Below are 22,155 nucleotides of genomic sequence, written 5' to 3'. Positions count from 1 at the left end.
GGAGAGAGGAACAGGAGCCAAAAAACATACAAACAAACAAAAAAGAATGCTAGGGGAGCTTGCCGTTGGAATGGAGAGATGAGAGACTATGGAATGGAGAAAAACAGAAAGAGGAAGAGGAAGAAAAGAAAAGAATGAATAAATAAAAATCAGAAAGGGTAAAGAACCGCAAAGTTCCGAGGGATCCCACCGACGCAGCTATGAGGTCTGGGGAAGTCGCTCTCAGGTATTGCAGTACAGCCTGGCTAGAAGGCGTAGAGGTATACAACGCCAGGTATTCAGGGATCAGAAAGAAAAGGAAGATATAGAGAGACGAGAAACTGAGCAATGAAGAAAGACAAAGAGGGAAAAGAAAACAAAACAAATTAAAAAAAAAAAAGAAAAAGAAATACTCCCCCCCAAAAAAAAACAGAAGGAAAGGAAAAAAAAAAACCAACAAAAAAAGAAATGCCTTCAGGGATCCCTCTGCACGTCTGTGGAAGCTGAAGGGGAGTTCCTTGCCACGCAGCTCCGCCTGGCCAGAAAGGGCTCCCAACTCAGGAAAAGAAAACAGACAATTCAAAACAAACAAACGAACAAAAGCCCCGGGATCCCACCAGCGCGTTAGCCCAGACCGGGAAGCAGCTCCACACTCGAATGGAGTTCCGCATCCCCTCAGGAAGAAGCGAAGATGGCGCACAGAGCCAGGCACTCGAGCGAAAGGAGGCGGAGGTGGCGAGAGGCAAGCAAGAAATGCAAAGAAGCAGAAAAAAAGAAAAAAAGCAACACCAGCAGCCAACAAATGGCACTCAGAGAGCCAGCCAGTGCGGGCTGGTGTTTCTGGACAGGAGACTGTGTCCACGGGAGGCAGAGGAGGCCGAGTGTGGGTGAAGAGAGGTAGAGAGCAGGAAAGCGTATATCACAAATTGCCGGCGCTCTGGCGCCCCTCAGGAAGAAGCAAAGATGGCACATGGAGCCAGGCACTTGAGTGAAAGGAGGGGTAGGTGGCGAGAGGCAAGCGAGAAATCAGAAGAAGCAGGAAAAAAAAGCAACACCAGCTGCCAACAAATGGCACCCAGAGAGCCACCTGCTTGGGTGTGTGGAATCCAAGCAGCCGGCGCTTCCTGGTCAAGAGACTGTGGCCGCGGGAAGCAGAGGAACAAACGAACAAAAGCCCCGGGATCCCATCAGCGCAGTAGCCCAGACCGGGAAGCAGCTTCACACTCAAATGGACCTCCGCAGCCCCTCAGGAAGAAGCAAAGATGGCACACGGAGCCAGGCACTCGAGCGAATGGAGGGGGAGGCGAGAAGAGGCAAGCAAGAAATCCAAAGAAGCAGGAAAAAAAAGAAAAAAAGCAACACCAGCAGCCAACAAATGGCACTCAGAGAGCCAGCTTGTGTGGGCTGGTGTTTCTGGACAGGAGACTGTGTCCGTGGAAGCAGAGGAGGCCGAGTGTGGATGAAGAAGGGTGGAGAATGGGAAAGCGTATATCATAAATTGCCGGCGCTCTGCAGCCCCTCAGGAAGAAGCAAAGGTGGCGCACGGAGCCAGGCACTTGAGTGAAAGGAGGGGGAGGTGGTGAGAGGCAAGTGAGAAATCAAAAGAAGCAGAAAAATAAAGCAACACTAGCAGCCAACATATGGCACCCAGAGAGCTGCCCGCTTGGGTGTGTAGAATCCAAGCAGCCGGCGCTTCCCGGTCAAGAGACTGTGGCCACGGGAAGCAGAGGAGGCCGAGCCGGGGCGAAGAGGGGTGGGGGGTGGGAGAGCGCACACCGCAAATTACTGGTTGTTTTGTCTTCCGCTGGATGCTTCGTGAGGCTGCTTTCTCGTACCCCTGTTTGTTGGTCTCCGATAGGAGTCCAAGATGGTGGATCCGTGCTGCGTTAGCTGGTAGGGGACCTCTGCATGAATCTCTCCTCGCTCTCCGTTCTCTGTCAGTTTTCTCACTCCATTTGGTGCTTGCCTGAGTTCTTTATCTCTTCATTTGATGTTCTGGGTTTCAGGATGGTTGTGTTCTCTGTTTTGCTTAGTTTTTCGGATCTTTGGTGTGGAGGGACGGCGTGGTGCTTCTGCCTAGAGCGCCATTTTGTGGGAACTCCTTGAGTTTGTGTTTTAAGTTAGTTTAGGAAGACTTCCTGGAGTCTTTATATGGCTATAGTCTTCAAATGTTGGGGGTGAAGAGGGAGTTCACGTTAATACGGAAAAAAGGGTTTTTGAGATACTAGGAGAAGAGTCCTAGTGATCACAAGGAGTGACGAAAGTGGTTGGATGGATATATAAGGACCAGTTGAAATAACTCCTTATTGAAAAGATGGATAGAACATGTCTGCTTAGTAATTTCCAAGTAGAGTCATGTGTCATTTAACGTCTGGGATGCATTCTGTGAGATGGGACATTACGTGGTTTGGACGTTGTGCGAACACCATATGATAGACTTAGCAAAGCTGTGTGGGAGACTGTAGTGTACCTGCATTGACTAAGCAGACTTCAACAAATTCTCCTACTGCCTTCGCATCAGCACTCACAGGCTCACCGCTCGCTTTCACATTATGCAGCAACAAACATTTGAATAGCTTGAAACACCCAGAGCTAGCACTGAGCTCAGTGTCGTAGTCTGGCTCTGCTTTTTCTTTAAGCATCTTGAACAAGCTTTGTGCCTTAGCAATGATTGCCAATGTTCTGAGTGGCATTGGCTTTTCTGTTTGGTCCTCAATCTGCATCATTAGCCATTTCTCCACATCTGACACAGGTCCCTCACACATTTTTGTTAGCCTTGTAGCTTTCCGTGGAGCCGATCCTTGAACAGCTTGGAAAATTTTTCCTTTGTTTTTGAGGATCATTATGATTGTCAAATGTGTCCCATTCTCCAATCAGGATTTCTGAACTCTTATTATAACCTGATGGGACCATGGGCACGTATGCAGTTGGATGTTGCCTGAACGGATATATGCGGCGTGTGACTGTATACTAATTCAGACTTTTAGGTTCTGATATCTTTGTATATACAGTTAACGGAAAGCATACATTATCAAAAAACAATTTGAGGAACAGCTCTTTAATCAAGTTATGAAATATAGTCTCTTAGAATAATGAAAATAATGTTGTAAAAACACTATCAGTAGATCAAAGTCTCCTTTGTAAGTAATCCTCTTGTTTTATGTCTGGCATTTTTTAATAATAGGGGCCTGTTTTCCTATTGGAATACTCAGTGTATTTAGTATTAAGACCTTAGCCTGTTTTTGTTTGCTTTTTTTTTCTTTTCTTGGCAGCTCAGTCAAACCATGAAACAGGTGCGTCACCAGCTGGCGTCCTTTAAAACTATGGGTAAAAAAAAGGCAACAGTGTTTCCAGATGGGAAAAGGAAAAGTGTTCCCACCCAAGAGGTAAATCTGTTTATTTATTTATTTTGTTAATATTTTATTGTGTTTTCAGTGAAGGTTTACACTGCAGTTCAGGTTCCCATTCAACAGTTTCTTCACAAGTTGTTCAGTAATATTGGTTCCATTCTTTACAGTGCATGAACATTCTCATTATCTGCATTCTGGTTGTTCCATTTCCGTTAATCTAGTTTTCCTACCCCCTTACATTCTCATCTTTGTTTTAAAGTAGTTGTTGACCGTCTGGTCTTGTATACGTGATTTTTTAAAGGAGCACACTGCTTACAGGTGATATACGTTATTTTTTGATCCAATTTATTATTTAGTTACAAGGTGACCTTAGGGGTTAGTTTCAGTTCAAGGTTTGAAGAGTATCTCAGGGCAATAGTCTTGGAGAGTCCTCCAGTCTCAATCAGTCTAATAGGTCTGGGTTTTTTTTCAGGGGTTTGAAGTTCTGTACCACATTTTTCTCCCATTCTATCAGGGTTCCTTTTTGTGACCCTAATTAGAATGTCAGTAGTGGTAGCCAGGCACCATCTAGTTCTTCTGGTCTCAGGGTAGATGAGGCTGTTTGTGCAGACTCTTTGTCCTGTAGACTAGTTTCTTCTCTGAGTCTTTGGTTTCTTTCTTTCTCTTTTGTTCCAGATTAGTAGAGAGCAATATTTGTATCTTAGGAGGCTGCTTGCCAGCGTTTAAGACCCCAGACACTACTCACAGCATAGGATGTGGAACATAACTTTATAAACTGTATTATGCCAATTGACCGAGATGTCCTAATCCTTCAAACTCAGAAATCCAATCCTGCGAGTGTTTGGTTATGTCTGAGAAGTTTCTGTAACTGTGTTCCATGTGTGCTTTATTATAGATATGAATATATGTGCGTACACTCACATAGATGCATATACATATGCATATGCATACACCTGTGTATACATACCTGTACGCATATATGCCTACATACACACATATGTACTCACACATATATTTTTGGTTGTTTTTGCTGTTGGGTAAATTTGTTTTCAGTAAACTTTTAAAAAATATATACAAAGATTTATTTATATCTTAGTATAATTTAAAACAAAAATACTTGGAAATAGTCTTAAATATCCAGTAATAGGGAATGGTTAAATAAGTTATGATACATCCATATGTAGCCATTCTAAAAAATATGTTTTCAGAGAATATCTGAAGACAAGGGAAAGTGTCTGTGATATAAAGTTAAGTGAACAGAATAGGATACCAACTTACATACAGTATGGCCTCAATTTTGTTAAAAATATATGTTCACTCAACAGATATTTATGGAATGTCTACAAGGGCCAGCCGTTGTTCTGTAAGCAGGACTTTAATAGTGAAAAGATAGACAGGGATCCTCAAGGAGCTTCCGTGCTAGTGGGGAGGCAGACAAGCAATTGAATATAGAATATAATTTCAAGTGATAAGTGCTGTGAAGAAAAATAAAGCTCAGTAAAGGGATGGAGACAGAATGCTATGTGCATAGACAGAAGCCTGAAAAGAACCAGGAAGTTAATGCTGATTATTCCTGGGTAGTGTTACTACAGGAGATTTATCTTTTCTTTCTAAGTTTTCTTGCACAGTCGTTAAGAGTTTAGGCTGCTAACCACAAGTCGGAATTGACTCGACAACAACGGGTTATAATGTATATAATTTATTTTATAATCAGAACAAAAATCAATAACCGTTGTTCTTTAAAAAGAAAAAAATTCTTTTGATTCAAAACGTAAGATTATACTAAATAATTAGAGTCCAAATGTGAATTACCAATATTTAAGTCTATATTGATCAATTGACATTGTTTTGGTGCCTCTTTATTTCAGAGTTCACAAATTTGGATGCTAAACTCATGTGTCTTCCTATGTTGACTTAATTTTGGCATTATTTTCAAGTTTGATAGGCAGCGTCTAGTAAAATGGGCCGTTAGCCTTTTTTAGTTTATCTGTTTATTTATGCTATCATCAGCTCTGTCTTTTGTTTAGCTCTTTTCCAGTTTAGCTTCCAGATCGCTGTTTTCTTTCACATTTTTCTGGATATATATAAAATTTTTGTATTTTTTCTGTAAGCAGCTCAACACAACCATCAAAAACATCTGTCTGTTACATGTTTGTGGTTTGTTGAATACAAAACTATAATGCCTTCCTCTTCAATGATAATTAAGAAATGTATAATTAAATTTAAAAAACAAATGGGCATGGATGAGTGTGTGTTTACATATGGCAGCACATCCTAGATGCGTTTGGGTTGGTTGTCTTTTTGTAGTGTTTTCTTGTCATGACTTTTTTTTCTTTTTTTTTAAGCTGTGAGCCAGGGGAGTGATTTATTAGGCAAAATTTATAAATCATTACTTATGACAGACTAATAGTTCAGCAAAAGTCATTTAAGAATAAGACTTTTACTGAGTACAGATTCAGGAGAATAGTAAGCATTCTATGCATAGTCAACTGAATTTTATCTTTTCTTCTACAGATTTGTCATGACTCTTGAGATCGAGTTTCTTTTGTGCTTAAGTTCTTCTCAGCAACTTGATTTCTTGACAGTTTTCATATTTACTACGATTTGGCAGTATTATAGTTGCGGCCATTAGAATGACTTTAGGGTATTGTTAGAATGAGGTATTTGGATACTTTCTAATTTAAAAAAGAAAGGGTTATTTGGTCCTGGAGACTGGCGTTTTATGTTGTGTGGAACATGCTCAAACCTTTCAATAGATGTTTTTCCAGAAAGAATACTGTTTAAAGGTCTAACTGAAACAATTATCCAGTAGAAGGGTAGATCAAGTTTGAGATAACATCCTTGTATACACAAATCTTATGTATAAGTGAGTCTCATACGTCAAAGTTTCCATTTGTAAGTGTAATTCATTATTGTTGTTAATATTGTTATGAGTTCAGGCTGGCTGAAGAATGCAGGTGTTTTTCAGGTAAACAGAAATTTAAGAAGCAAATTTACTCGATTTAATTAGAAGGGATCTAAGAAATTTATGGATTTTTTTCTTATCACTTGCATCAAGTATATAGCCTTTCCCACAGATCTGAACAGTTTTCTACCTTGTCAGTGAGGTGACGTGGGAATCTGCCAGTCAGAGGAGGAGAACTATTTATAACCCAGCTGAACTCTGGTTTCATTTCCTTGTTAGACTTATCTTTAGTGACATTAGAATCTGTCTGTGTGTTATTTTTGTTCCAGATTTGCCAATACAAGTAGAACATGTATTTACTTGCCCTCTGTCAGTTCGCCAAGACTAAAATCATAAGTCTTCTGAAATTGTTACTGGCTAGAATATAAGGGCAAGTTGTCATTTATAAATTTAATATATTCTCCTACCAGCTTGTTTCCCTTCATGGGTTTGACATGTGAATGATTTGTTAATATGTGTGAAGTAGAACTCATTATTTTTTTCCTTTATTCTGTATTGGACTGTCATAACCTATTAAGATTGCTCCAGATCTTTCACAAAAACTCAACTTGGTATCATGAAGATACTGCTTTCTCTAAACCATTTATGTTTGCATTGATTTTTTTTCCCAGAAAGCACTTTCTAGGAAGCCAGCATCCATCAGGATAAATATAGAAACAAGAGAAGGATTTCCCTTGAAGGTCCATCAGAGTCTTTCAGCTACTGTACATTATCACAACTTCATGCAAAGTGAGGTAGGGAAATAAACGTAAAGAGTAGAGGGAAAAATGACTTCTTAGAATTGTCCACAGCTAATTAAGATAGGATTAAGGGTTAAGATTATGCCTAGTTTTTTTTAACAGCTTTATTGAAATATAATTCACATGCCATACAGTTTACCCGTTTAAAGTGTACACTTCCATGTTTTTTCGTATGTTCGCAGGGTTGTGCAGCCGTTACCACAATCTAATTTTAGTACATTTTCATCACCCCTAAAAGAAACCTCATACCTACTAGTTATGACTCCCCATTCCCTCCCTGCCCCTACCCCTAGTCCTAAGCAGTCACTAATCTATTTTCTATCTCTGGATTTTCCTATTCTGGACAGTTCATATAAATAGAATCATGTAAAATGTGGTCTGTTGTGACTGGCTTCTTTCACTTAGCATAATGTTTTCAAGGTTCACGCGTTTCGTAATTTCTGTTCCTTTGTATTGCCAAATAATATTCCATTGTATGGATCTACCACATTTTATTTAGCGAATCATCGCTTGGTAGATAGGTGGGTCGTTTGACTTCTGGCTGTTATGTACAGTTGTGCAGGTTTTTGTGTGGATGTATGTTTTCATTTCTTTTGAGTAGATACTGTCTTAGGTATCTAGCGCTGCTGTAACAGAACTGTCACAAGTGGGTGACTTTAACTAACAGAAATTAATTTTCTCACAGGTTAGAAGTTTGAATTCAGGGCGTCAGCTTTAGAGGAAGCCTTTCTCTTTGTTGGCTCTGGAGGAAGATCCTTGTTCCTTGGTTCCTTGGTGATCTTCATGTGGCTTGGCATCTATCTTCCCCCATCCCTCCTTGTGCTTCTCTGTGCCTAATGTGTTCTTTTATATCTCAAGAGAGATTGACTTAAGACAATCCTAGACTAATATTAACCATCTAATTATCATAACAAAGAAAACCAATTCCCAAATGGGATTGTAACTGCAGATATAGGGGTTAGAATTTACAACACATATTTTTTTGGGGACACCATTCAATCCTTAACAGATACCTAGGAGTGGAATTGCTAGGTCATATGGTAACTCTGTGTTTAACATTTTGAGGAACTGCCAAACTGTTTTCCATCAGCAGTGTATGAGGGATTCAATTTCTCCACACCTCGCCAACACTTGTTATTGTCCATCTTCTTGATTATAGCTGTGCTGGTGGGTGTGAAGTGGTATCTCATTTACTTCTTTTTTTTTATTGTGGTGAAAGTATGCACACCAAAACATTCACCAATACAACAACTTCAGCATTTACAGTTCAATTACATTGATTACGTTTTTCATGTTGTACCACCATTATCGTTATCCTTTTCCAAAGTATTCCACCACTATTAACATAAACACAGTGCCCTCCAAACAAAAACTCCCCCTTTCTCCCTCCCTCCTATTCTGGTAACCATTAATAATCTTTGGTTTCTATATATTTGCTTATTTCACGTAAGTGAGATCATACAGTATTTGTCCTTTTGCGACTGACTTATTTCACCCGGCATGTTTTCAAGGTTCATCCATGTTGTGGCATGTATTAGAACTTCGTTTCTCTTATGGCTGTGTAATATTCCACGTACAGTATATACCACGTTTTGTTTATACATTTATCTGTTGATGGACATTTTGGCTGTTTGTACCTTTCAGCTATTGTGAACAGTGCTGAAGTGAACATTGGTGTACAGGTTTCTGTTTGTGTTCCTGCCTTCACTTCTTTTGGGTTTATACCTAGGATTGGGATTGCTGGGTCATATGGTAATTCTGTGTTCAACTTGTTGAGGAATCACCAAACTGTTCCATAGTGGCTGCACCGTGTTAAATCCCCACCAGCAATGGATGAGGGTTCCAGTTTCTCCCCAACCTTGCCAACACCTGTTGTTTTCTGTTTTTGTGATCATTGCCATTCTAGTGTGGGTGTGGAGATATATCACTGTGGTTTTGATTTGCAGCTCCTTAGTGGCTAATGATGTGGAACATCTTTTCACGTGCTTGTTAGTCATTTGAATATCCTCTTTGGTGGTGAATGGTCTGTTCAAGTCCTTTGCCCATTTTTGATTGGGTTGTTTGTCTTTTTCTTGGTAAGTGATAGAAGTTTTATATATATATATATTTTTTTTTCTTGTGTTTTAGGCGAAAGTTTATGCAGCAAATTATGTTCCCATTTAACAATTTTTATACACATTGTTCCATGACAGTTGTTGCAATTTTCACAATGTGTCAGCATTCTCATTATTTCCCTTCTGTTTGTTCTGTTTCCATTTATCTAGCTTTCCTGCCCCTCCTTACCTTCTTATCTTTGCTTTTGGGCAAATGTTGACCGTTTGGTCTTATATAGAGACATTTTGTATATATTTTGGATATTAGACTCTTATCTGATATATGATTCCTGAGAATTTTCTCCCCATCTGTGAGTTGTCTTTTCACTTTATTGATAAAGTCCTTTCATGTACAAAAGTATTTAATTTTCATGAGGCTCCATTTATCTATGCTGTCTATGCTACTTGAGCTTTTGTTGTCATGTCAGATAATCTCTCATTAAACTTAGGTCCCACAGCTGCGCCCTTACATTGTCTTCTAAGAGTTTTATGGTTTTAGTTTTCACATTTAGGTTCTTGATCCATCTGGAATTGGTTTTTGTGTATGGTGTGAGGCATTAATCCTTATTCATTCTTCTGCATGTGGATCTCATTTGTTTTTGAGTTGCATTTTCCTAATGATGCTGAGTATCTTTTCATGTGCTATTGCTCATTTGTAAATCTTCTGTGGAAAAACGTCTAGTCAAATCTTTTACCCATTTTTTAATTGGGTTATTTATCCTTTTATTATTAAATTGTAAGAGTTATTTATATATTCTGGCTACAAGTCCCTTATCACATATATGACTTGCAAATATTTTCTCCCATTCTGTGGGCTGTCTTTTCTCTTTCTTGATGGTACATTTGTAGCACAGAATTTTCAATCTGATGAAGTTCAATTTATCTATTTTTTCTTTTGTCGCTTGTGTGTTTGGTGTTATATCTAATAAACCATTGCTTAACCCAAGGTCATAAAGCTTTAGTCTGCATTTTCTTCTAAGAGTTTTATAGTTTTAGCTCTTACACTTAGGTGTATGATCCATTTTGAGTTAATTTTTGTTTATGGTGTTAGGGGCCCAGCCTCATTCTTTTGTCTATGAATATCCAGATTCCCAGCACCATTGGTTGAAAATGCTATTCTTTCCCCACTGAGTTGTCTTGTTTTTCTTTGTTGAAAATCAGTTGATCATAAACTTCAGGGTTTATTTCTGAAGTCACAGTTCTTTTCCACTGATCTGTATGTCTACTCCTCTGCCAGTACCACACTGTCTTGATTATTCTAGCTTTATAGTGAGTTTTAAAATTGAGAAGAGTGAGTCTTCCAACCTTGTTCTTTTTCAAGATTGTTTTGCTATTCTGGGTTCCTTGCATTTTCATATGACTTTTAGGAATAGCTTGTCAATTTCTGCAAAAAAGTCAGTTGGAATTTTGATAGGGATTGTATGGAATCGATCAACAATTTGGAAATATTGCCATCTTAACAACATTAATCTTCCAATCCATAGACACAGGATATCTTTCCATTCATTTGTTGTTGTGTGCCATCAAGTTGATTCTGACTCTTAGCGACCCTACATGACAGAGTAGGACTGCCCCATAGGGTTTTCTAGGGTGTAATCTTTATGGGAGTAGATTGCCAGACTTTTCTCCTGCAGAGCAGCTGGAAGGTTCAAACCACAGACCTTTCAGTTAGCAGCCAAGTGCTTAACCAGGGCTCCTTTCATTCATTTAGATCTTCTTTAATTTCTTTCAACAATGTTTTGTAGTTTTCAGTATACAAGGCTTGCATTTTTTCTATAATGTCTAGTTTTTACAATGTTTGACTCTGCTGACCTACTAGAATTATACTCTAATATACTGAAGCCTAGGATTTTATTGCAATCATGTTGTTTCTACCTGTAATATCTACATTTTTAAAAAAAATTGTTTATTCTTTAGAAACTTGACTCTGGAGAATCTTCATCTATTATGACAGATGAGAAATGGAGAAAGAATTTACTTTGGAGGGACCAGCAGGATCTCCTTTCTGAAATCAAGAACAAGCCTTTCAACAGAGTTCAGGTAAAGCAGAATGAAAAATAGATAGGGAAGTAGAAAGTAAACTAATTACAGTTTGGACTAGAGATTGTCAGTATTGTTGTATTGTTTTGGGATTATAGATGTAGGTTCTTTTAAGTTGGGCAAAGACTATAGTTTCATATTTTATTCTAGTAGTTTGTTTTACTGTCATATCCTTTCAGGATTATGTTATGAATCTCAGAGAGCCTAGAGTGTTGGCTGTAGCCTAACATTCTGTATTGGTGTTTATGTTCACTTTTAGAAAGTACAATTCAAAAATCCATTATTTGATGTGATGGAAGAGGAAGAGCTAAAGCAGTTACATCTTCAGGATATTTTGCCAAGAGCCCAGGATTATCTTCCAGAAGCCCAAAGTGATCTGTCAGAAACCCAGGGAGATTTACCAGGGATCCATAGTGTTGAGCCAGAAGCCCAGAATGTTGAGCTAGATACCCAGGCTATTGAGCTGGAAGTTCAGGCTCGTGAGCCCGAAGCCCAGGCCAGTGAGCCCGAATCCCAGCCCTGTGAGCCTGAATCCCAGCCCTGTGAGCCCGAAGCCCAGGCCAGTGAGCCCGAATCCCAGCCCTGTGAGCCCGAATCCCAGCCCTGTGAGCCCGAAGCCCAGGCCGGGGAGCCCGAAGCCCAGGCCGGGGAGCCCGAAACCCAGGCTGGTGAGACAGAAACTCAAGGTGGTACGTTGGAAGCCCACAGTATTGAGCCAGAAGATGGGAGTATTGTGCTCGAAGCCCTTGATTTTCTACCCCAAAACCAGGGTTTTCTACCCAAAGACCAAGATTTTCTACCCAAAGACCAGAATTTTCTATCCAAAGAAGAAGATTTTCTACTCAGAGACCAAAGTGTTCTACTGAAAGACCAGAGTTCTCTCCCCAAAGACCAGAATATTCTACCCAAATGTCAGGAACAGAATTTTCTCCCCAAAGACCAGGTAAAATAAAGTAGAAGGGAAATGGAACAAGAATAAATAAACTACTTAAGGTTTGGAGTGGAGTTTGCAAGGACTACATTGCAGTTGATTTGGAGATCCAGAGTTGGAAAAAATAGTTTCCTGACTGATTTCTTGAAACTCTAGGGTTCTTCAAACTGTTAAAGTATTATCAGCAGCATATTATCCCTATCTGGACAGTTCACTTTGTTTTTTATCTTCATTAGGAAATATACTTCAGGCAGCCGTCACCTGCTTTGACAGCTGAAAGATGGAAAAAGAAATGGCCCACAAGTGCCCAGCAGTGTCTTTCATCCATGTTCCAAGGCCAGCCCTCTACCAGAGATCAATTAGACCAACTAGAAGAAAGGGATGAACAAGAAGTAAATTACTTATGGTTTGACTAGGCTTAAGAGGATTATGGAGCCCCGGTGGTGCAGTGGTTAAGAGCTCAGGCTGCTCACCAAAAGGTTGGCAGTTCGTAATCCACCAGCTGCTCCTTGGAAACCCTATGGGGCAGTTCTATTCTGTCCTGTAGGGTCGCTGTGAGTCGGAATTGACTCGACGGCAGTGGGTTCAGTGGGTGAGAGGATTATAGTGTAGTTGAACATGTGGAGTACAGTTTTTTGTTTTATTCCATAAGATGTCCAGTTATACTTGGACTTCAGTTAGCGCCACAATTTTCACTAAAGCCTAAAGTATTATTAGCCTTTTCTTTTTTTTAGATTTTATTGTGTTTTAGGTGAAAGTTTATAGTGCAAATTAGTTTCTCATTCAAAAATTTATACACCAATTGTTTTGTGATGTTGGTTGCAATCCCTGCAATGTGCCAGCGCTGTCCCCCCTTCCCTTTACACCCTGAGTTGTCTGTGTCCATTTGTCCAGGTTTCCTGTCACTTCCTGTCTTCTTGTCTTTGCTTTCAGGCAGATGTTGCCCATTAGGTCTTGTACACTCGGTTGAACGAAGAAGCACGTTCCTCACGTGTGTTATTGTTTGTTTTCGAGGCCTGTCCAATCTTTGGCTGAAAAGTGGGCTTCAGGAGTGGCTTCAGTTCTGAGTTTGCAGGTTGTCTGGGGGCCATAGTCTCAGGGTTTCTCCAGTCTCTTTCAGACCAGTAGGTCTGGTCGTTTTTTGTGAATTTGAATTTCATTCTCCATTTTTCTCCCACTCTGTCCAGAACCGTCTATTGTGACTCCTGTCAGAGTAGTCAGTGGTGGTAGTTGTGGACACCATCTAGCTGTTCTGGGCTCAGGCTGGTGGAGGCCGTGGTTCATGGGGTCCTTTAGTCCTTTGGACTGAGATTGTCCTTGTGCCTTTGGTTTTTGTCGTTCTCCTCTGCTCCAAATGGGATGGGACTAATAGATGTATTTTAGATGGCCACTCGCAAGCTTTTAAGACCCCAGATGCCACTCAGCAAAGCAGGATGTGGAACATTTTCTTTATGAACTATCTTATGCCAGTTGACGTAGATGTCCCCTGAGACCATGGTCTCCAGCCCTCAGCCCAGTAACTCGGTCCCTCAAGGTGTTTGGATGTATCTAGAGAGCTTCTATGACTTTGCCTTGGTCAGGTTGTGCTGACTTCACTTATGTTGTGTGTTGTCTCTCCTTTCACCAAAGTAGCCTATTATTCTATTTTTTTTTTATTTTTTTAAGATTTTTTTATTGTTGTGCTTAGTAGCCTATTCTTAACTGAACAATTGATATTTTGTGTTTGTTTTTTTTTAGAAAGCAAATTTGAAACAGTCAGCATCAATTTTGATAGGTAGGGGAGAGAGAGAGATGTTTCCTCTGGATGTCCATCAGGATCTTCTACACAGGCGTCAAGATCAGGCCTCCATCAGGTACAAGGTAGGACAGAAAAAAGAGGAGAGAGACCAGCAGGAACTGAATTGTTTAGGGTTTTGTTTATAGTTTGCAAAGATTGCTCTCAGCTAAACTTCAGAACTGACAAAAAGTATAGTTTTCTGTTTTATTTCATAATATTTCATATTATCCTGTGTTAAAAAATTACCCTAAGGCTCTCAATAAAACCTAGCATATTATTGCTATCATATTACTTTTACTGGACAATTTATAGTTTGTGTTTTTTCTCTTTTAGAAAGTACGCTTCAAGGAGCCATATTCTGATATGACAGATGAGAGAAGGAGAGAAGACTTTGCTCTGGCGGGTTATCGGCATCTGCCTCCTAAACTCCAGGCCCACACCTGCGTCAGAGATCCAGTAGAGCAAGACAAAAAAGAGGGAAAGAAGCAGGAAATAAATTCTATGCAACTGGTAATCTGAAGGATAGAACCAAGGCCTTTGAAGTTAACCTAAGAATGCAGTGTCTTTTTATTCCTTAGTGTGAGCAGGCAGTCCTGTTAGAATAGAGGCCCATCTTCAAGAAGGATGGGTGTAGAGTGTTGAACCGTAAACAGTTCATTTCCTGCTGATCTGTCTCCTCGTTTTTCTGTTCTACCTTGCGCCTAATGGTGCGGAAAGCCCCAGTCTCAACTGTATCAGTCTGTCATTCAGAAGGTTGATACATCACCTTTATGTCTTATTCCAGAGTAGATCAATTTTAATTTACCAAGATTATTCCACACCTCTTGCTGAAGCACATAGTGTTACCACTAGCATACTGTCTCCACATGTATAATGTAGCAAGAAGCAGCAGATCCTAAATTACTTGAGATTTGGGAGAGTTTGTCAGACTATTCTGTACATGGTTTGAGCTTAAGAATTAAGGTCTACAGAATTGGGCTAAGGGTATAACATCCTCATTTATGTCAGAATGTTGTGGAATATCCTCTCCTAGTATCACTTTCCTGGAGTTCTCACTGAAGGCCACAGTATTGTGATTAGCATATTACCCTGATTAGACCCATTGTTTTCTGTTTCTGTTTCTTTAGAACATGTCTGTCAAGCAGCCCTCATCTTTTCTGAGAGAGGAGAGAGTGAGACAGGAACTACCTCAGGAGAATCCTCAGTATGTTGCACCTAAAATCCAGGACCGAGCCTCCCTTAGAGAACAGGTAGAGCAGAATGCAATGGGCAGAAAGGACAAAGGCTAAGTTACTTAAGATTTGGGCTGGAGCTTGTCAAGCTAGTTTGTTTGTGGGATACACAGAATTAAGGCCTCCAGAGTTCAGCCAGGAGTGTCATGTCTTCAGTTATTTGAAAATATGCCAGGATGGTCTGGGATTTGTCTGAAAATATTCCGGGAACAAAGTGGGAGAAGAGATAGATGAAAAAGCAAACTGTTCCTAATTGTTGAAGCTGGTTGGTGGGTACCTTGGGATTCATTATACGGTTTTGTTCCCTCCTTTGATGTGTATTTGGGAAGTTTTGTGTTTTATACACACACGCATTCCTGTTTAGGATCTTTGCTTAGTATCATTACTCTGAGGTCACAACTGAAGTCTCCAGTAGTGTCACTAGCCTGTCATTTCTGCTTAGACAGTTGTGGAGTTTGTTAAAACAAGTTTACTAACCAGCCCTCATCTTTTGAGAAATGGGAAGTTGTGCGAGGAGTTGCTTGTGGAATGCCATCAGTACGTTTCACCCAATATTTAAGACTTGGTCTCTCCCAGAGAATAAGTAGGGCAGAATATAGTGAGGAGTAAGTAGCAGAGAGTGAATTGCTTAAGTTTGGGCTCAAGATTAACAGAGCAATGTAGTTACTGTTTCAGGGATCTAGTGGGAAGGTTGATAATAGTGGGCAAAGAGTGTAATGTCTTCTTGTCCTGTGAGGTCTCACACCACTCTGACCTCGGGAAACTACTTGAGGCTTCTTCGCCAAAGCCTGTACTATTGCCACAGGCATATTGCTCCTGCATGGACAATTTATGATCAGTGTTCATGTCCTCTTTTAGCATGGGGACTGTGGGCAGGACTCCTGTGATATGATGGATAAGAGACTGAGACGAGTTATTTCCAGAGCACCATAAATGTGTCTTACATGAGATTCAGGATCCAGGCTCTTCCAGAAAGCAGTTAAAGCAGAGTAGAGAATAAGCAGCAGAAAATAAATTGCATAGAATTTGGGCTGGGCTTGTCAGAGCTGTGCTTCTAACATTGGTGATGGTGATGGTAGTGTTACTGTCAGTAGTAGCATGAATATTATTGTTAATAACAGCTTACATGTATTAAATGCTTACCACAGGCAAAAGAGTATAACCTCGTATGCATTATCTCATTTAATCCTCACAGTAACCCTGGGAGATAGATACTGTTTGTGATCCTTAAGGCTATGTGTTCAGTTTGGCTGGCCCATGATTCACCGTGGTTTGGCAGTCATGATGTAGTTTGGCAACCATATGATGATGTGATCACTTCCATAATGAGATTTGATATAATGAGATTATCTCCATGATAGGATCTGCTGTGAGTAGCCAGTCAGTTGAAAGGGAGTTTCCCTGGGGGTGTGGCCTACACTGAATATATAAATGGACTTTCTGGCAAGACTTGTGGGCTTTTGCTCACTCTGGATACTGCAGCTGGCTCCTGTTCATCTGACCTCCGGTTCTTGGGACTTGAGCTAGCAGCTTACTTGAGCTAGCAGCTTGCCTGCTTTCTTGCTTGCCGATCTCGGGATCCGTCAATCTTTGCAGCTTGAGAGCAAGAGTCCTGCTGTTTGACTTGCTGATCTTGGGTTTGCCATCCCTTGTGACTACGTGAATCAGGAGAAGTCTCTATCCAGACCCATGGACTTGGGACATTCCAGCCGCTACAACCATGTGAGCAATTTCCTTGATATAAATCTCTCTTTGTATTCTGTATACGCTGTACTGGTTTTGCTTCTCTAGAGAACCCAGCCTAAGACATTTGGTACTGAGAGTGGTTCTAGAGAAACAGAATTGTAAGGATGAGTTTTCTAAATTGGTTCTCAAGTATAGTTGGTCTTAAAGATGTTAATGACTCTGCCTCTAGTAGTAAAGGGGGCATAGCTAATATATGGCATGAGGTGACAATAGAAAGACGCAAAATGTCACCACCAGTAGATCAAGTATTGGTGAAAGGCGAGGCTCTGGGTGATTGCATGTGTCGTATCTTTCTACAGTTTTCCCAGAATGAGAAATATAAGGAAGCTGGTTGATTGGCCCTACTTTTGCTAGACAAACTGGTGCAAGAGATGAGCTCAGAACTTCAGAGTTAAAGCTCAAGTGCTGCATAAACGACCTCAGAGTTTCCACTTGTGCCTGAGTGCCCAGTCTGCCAGCAGCAGAGACCAACACTGAGTCCCCAGTATGGCACCATCCCTCGAGATGATCGGCCAGCAATGTGGTGGCAAGTTGATTACATTGGACCACTTCCATCATGGAAAGGGTAGCATTTTGTTCTTACTGGAACAAATACTTACTTTGGATATGGATTTGCCTTCCCTGCAAGCAATGCTTTTGCCAAAACTACCACCCATGGACTTACAGAATGTCTTATCTACCGTCATGGTATCCCACACAACATCGCCTCCGGTCAGGGGACTCAACTTCACATCAAATGAAGTGTGGCAATGGGCCCATACTCATGGAATGCACTGGTCTTACCATGTTCCCCATCATCCTGAAGCAGCTGGTTTGATAGAATGATGGAATGGCCTTCTAAAGACACATTTATGGTGCCAGCTAGGTGGCAATACCTTGCAGGGTTGCGGCAGTGTTCTTCTGGAGGCTGTATATCCTCTTAAGTCAGCATCCAGTGTATGGTGCTGTTTTACCCATAGCCAGGACTCATGGGTTTGGGAATCAAGTGTTGGAAATGGGAGTGGTACCGCTCACTGGTACCCCTAGTGACCCACTTGCAAAATTATTGCTTCCTGTCCCCGCGACCTTATGTTCTACGGGTGTATAGGTCTTAGTTCCAAAGTGAGAAATGCTCCCACCTGGAGACACATCACTGATTCCATTAAACTGGAAATTAAGAATGCCACCTGGCCACTTTCCTGGTGCCTCTGGATCAACAGGCAAAGAAGGGAGATACCATACTGGCTAGTGTAATTGATCCTAACTGCCAAGAGAAAATCGGATTGATGGTACATAATAGAGGTAAAGAAGAGTATGTCTGGAATGCAGACGATCTCTTAGGGTGTCTCTTAGTACCACCATGCCTTGTGATTAAAGTCAATGGAAACTACAGCAACCCAATTCTGACATGACTACTAATGGCCTAGACTCTTCAGGAATGAAGGTTTGGGTCACCCCATCAGGCAAAGAACCATGACCAGCTGAGGTGCTTGCCGAGGGCAAAGGGAGTACAGAATGGGTCATGGAAGAAGGTAGTTCTAAATACCAGTTATGATCATGTGACCGGTTGCAGAAATGAGGACTGTAATTGTTATGAATATTTCTGCTTTGTATGTGTACATCAAATATTTTTGTTTTCTTCACTTATAAAACAAGATGAAAACAGGACTTTTATGTATTTGGTTGTATGTGTGTTCGTTGTATCATGTTAGGTGCAAGTATGACTTTATAATTGTCTTTATTCAAAGATTATGTGTGGTTTAAGGAGATGTGTACAGGTGCCAGGTTGACAAGGGGTGGACTGTGATCGTTAAGGTTATGTGTCAACTTGACTGGGCCGTGATTCTCAGTAGTTTGGCAGTCGTATGATGATGTGATCACTTCCATGATGAGATTTGATGTAATATAATCATCCCCATGACGGGATCTGCTGTGAGTAGCCAGTCAGTTGAAAGAGCGTTTCCTTGGGATTGTGGCCTGCATCAAATATATAAGTGGACTTTCCGGCAAGATTGGTGGGCTTCTGCCCACTCTGGACTCCTGTTCATCTGACTTCCAATTCTTGGGACCTGAGCTAGCAGCTCACCTGCTGTCTTGCTTGCCGATCTTGGGATTTGTTGATCTTCGCAGCCTGTGAGTAAGAGCCCTGCTGTCTGTCTGACCTGCCAGTCTTGAGTTGGCCAGTGCTGCAGCTATGTGAATCAGGAGAAGCCTGTATCCTGACCCAGGAACTTGGGATGTTCCAGCCTCTACAACTGTGTGAGCCATTTCCTTGATAGAAATCTCTCTATATATGTTTATATGTTTTACTGCTCTAGAGAATCTCAGCATAAGACACTATTATCATCAACTCTGTTTTATAGATGGAGAAACTTAAGATAGCTTTGAAGGTAAAAAGTTACGATCTGTAATATTGGCAAGAAATATGTCTACTTTTATACCGTAATGTATCAGACTATTCTGACCTATTTAGATTATCACAGGGGTATCACTGAAGCCTACAGTGTTATCGCTGCCATTATGTCACTGCTCACACAATTTAGTGAGTACTTTTTTATCTTTTAGAGCTTATACTTAAGGCAGCAGTCATCTGTTAGGACAGCTGGAAGAGAACAAGATTTGCTTCCAGATAACCATCATCATCTTCAACCTAGACACCACAAAGAGACTTCCAGCAGAAGACAGAGCAGACCGTAGAGTATGGTTGGTGACATTTAGACAGGATTATAGGCGGTTTATTGAGTTGGGAAGGTCCCTGCATAGTACAAATGGTTTATGCTTGAGTATCAGCCTAAAGGTTGGCAGTTTTAACCCGTGCAGTGACTTTGTAGAAGAAAAGCCTGGCAATCTGTTTCTGTAAAGATTACGGCCAAAAAAATCCTTTAGAGCAGTTCTACTCTGTAACACATGGGGTCACCATGAGTCAGAATCAACTTGACGGCAGTGGGTTTGGTTTTTATTGAGTTTGTGAGTTTGGTAAGGCTGAGCAAAAAGCACATTCCTGTTTCATTGCATAGTGTGTGTAGGGTTTAACTTTACACAAATAATTTGATATTTCTCCTTGGTTTCTGAGAGAGAAAAGCTTGAAATTTCTCCAGTGATTGCAGTGTCTTTGATAAGGACTCCAAACCACACCTACCTAACAGGTTACGTTAATAAGGTGACTCTTGGGTAGGGGCTGGCCAGGCCAGAAAGACTGAGGCGTGATATCACACGATATTAACTGTGACATCAACCATGTGATATCAGCTGATGTTAGGGGAGGATGATTCAGTTAATCTTACCTACGTAATGAAGCTCCATGGACTTCCTGGTTGGTGATAGCCATTGATGCATGTGGAAGGGTAGTGTGTCCCTTTTGGGGACGTGAGAGCTCCGTGTTGTGAACCCTCTTCTAAAACTGTAATCATAGTATAGCACTTTCTTGAGTTTTGTGAGTTGTTCTAGTGAGTTATTGAACCCAAGAGAGTAGCGGGAAGCCAGCAGGTCAAAAGTGAGGCAACCCATGGTACCCCTGACAGGATTGGACTGTGGTGACCCACAGGATTTTTTTTTTCCTCAATGATATTTTATCGTGTTTCAGTGAAGGTTTACACAGCAGTTTAATTTGCCTTTCAATAGTTTCTACACAGATTGTTCAGTTACATTGTTTATATTCTTCACAATGGTTGAATATTCTCAGTATTTCTGTTCTGGTGGTTCCATTTCCATTAATCTAGTTTCTTTGTCCCCTTACTGTCTTGTCTTTGTTTTAAAGTAATTGTTGACCATTTGGTCTCATATGGATGATTGTTCAAAGGAGCACAGTAGCCATGGGTGGTACAGGCATACCTTGTTTTATGCACGTCACTTTATTGGACTTCACGTTTTTTACAAATTGAAGGTTTGTGGCAACCCTGCATCTAGTAAGCTTATCAACACCATTTTTCCAACAGCATGTGCTCACTTCTTGTCTCTGTGTCACATTTTGGTAATTCTGTCAGTATTTCAAATGTTTTCATTATTATTGTATCTGTTACAGTGATCTGTGATCAGTGACCTTTGATGTGACTGCTGTAATTGTTTGGGACCACCCATATAAGCCAGCGAACTTAATCGATAAATGTTGTATGTTCTCACTGCTCCACCGACTGGCAGTTCCCCCGTGTCTCTCCCTCTACTCGGGCCTCCCTGTTCCCTGAGACAGGACTATATTGAAATTAGGCCAATTAATAACGCTACAATGGCCTTTAAGTGTTCAAGTGAAAGAGGAAGAGTTACATGTCTCTAACTTTAAATCAAAAGCTGGAAATGATTAAACTTAGTGAGGAAGGCATGTCGAAAACTGAGATAGGTCAAAAGCTAGGTGTCTTGTGCCAAACAGTCAAGTTGTGAATGCAAAGGAAAAGTTCTTGAAGGAAATTAAAAGTGCTACTCCAATGAACACACAAATGGTAAGAAAAGCGTAAGAGCCTTATTACTGATCTGGAGAAAGTTTTAGTGATCTGGATAGAAAATCTAATCCAGAGCAATGCCCTAACTCTCCTCAGTTCTGTGAAGACTGAGAGAGGTGAGGAATCTGCAGAAGGGAAGTTTGAAGCTAGCAGAGGTTGGTTCATGAGGTTTATGGAAAGAAGCCGTCTCCATAACATAAAAGTGCAAGGTGAAGCAGCAAGTGCCAATGTAGAAGCTGCGGCTGGTTATCCAGAAAAATCTAGCTAAGATAATTCACGAAGGTGGCTACACTAAACAGATTTTCAATGTAGATGAAATGGCCTTTTATTGGAAGAAGATGCCATCTAGGACTTTCATAGCTAGAGAGAAGTTAATGCCTGGCTTCAAATCTTCAAAGGTCAGGCTGACTCTTTTGTTAGGGACTAATGCAGCTGGTGACTTTAAGTTGAAGCCATTGCTCATTTACCATTCTGAAAATCCTAGGGCCCTTAAGAATTATGCTAAATCTACTCTGCCTGTGCTCTATAAATGGTACAACAAAGCCTGGATGACGGCACATCTGTTTACAACATGGTTTACTGAATATTTTAAGCCCACTGTTGAGACCTACTGCTCAGAAAAAAAATTCCTTTCAAATTATTACTGCTCATTGACAATGCACCTGGTCACCCCAGAGCTCTGATGGAGATGTACAAGGAGATTAATGTTGTTTTCATAACTGCTAACACAACATCCATTCTGCAGCCCATGGGTCAAGGAGTTATTTTGACTTCCAAGTCTTATTATTTAAGAAATACATTTCATAAGGCTATAGCTGCCATAGACAGTGATTCCTCTGATGGATATGGGCAAAGTAAACTGAAAACCTTCTCAAAAGGATTCACCGTTC

At 40.7% G+C, this 22,155-nt stretch overlaps 1 protein-coding gene across 3 annotated transcripts in view; it reads left to right on the top strand.

Moving 5' to 3' along the window:
• Positions 1 to 22,155, top strand: part of CCDC15 (coiled-coil domain containing 15) — a 100,053-nt gene that overhangs the window by 22,239 nt on the left and 55,659 nt on the right. For 2 of the 3 annotated variants that reach the window (XM_023734088.1, XM_023734090.1), the window contains exons 4-11: positions 3,252 to 3,365; positions 6,906 to 7,028; positions 11,045 to 11,167; positions 11,427 to 12,110; positions 12,335 to 12,490; positions 13,836 to 13,958; positions 14,209 to 14,385; positions 15,003 to 15,125. In XM_023734088.1, the coding sequence (XP_023589856.1) occupies positions 3,252 to 3,365; positions 6,906 to 7,028; positions 11,045 to 11,167; positions 11,427 to 12,110; positions 12,335 to 12,490; positions 13,836 to 13,958; positions 14,209 to 14,385; positions 15,003 to 15,125 (1,623 nt within the window). The remainder of the gene's footprint in view (positions 1 to 3,251; positions 3,366 to 6,905; positions 7,029 to 11,044; positions 11,168 to 11,426; positions 12,111 to 12,334; positions 12,491 to 13,835; positions 13,959 to 14,208; positions 14,386 to 15,002; positions 15,126 to 22,155) is intronic. The other variant, XM_023734089.1, reaches the window with a different exon arrangement.

Source organism: Trichechus manatus, unplaced genomic scaffold (assembly GCF_000243295.1).
Source record: "Trichechus manatus latirostris isolate Lorelei unplaced genomic scaffold, TriManLat1.0 scaffold00064, whole genome shotgun sequence".
NCBI classification, from domain to species: Eukaryota; Metazoa; Chordata; class Mammalia; order Sirenia; family Trichechidae; genus Trichechus; species Trichechus manatus.
The sequence above is the reverse complement of the archived record's forward strand: the minus strand, read 5'-3'. Positions and strand labels throughout refer to the sequence as shown.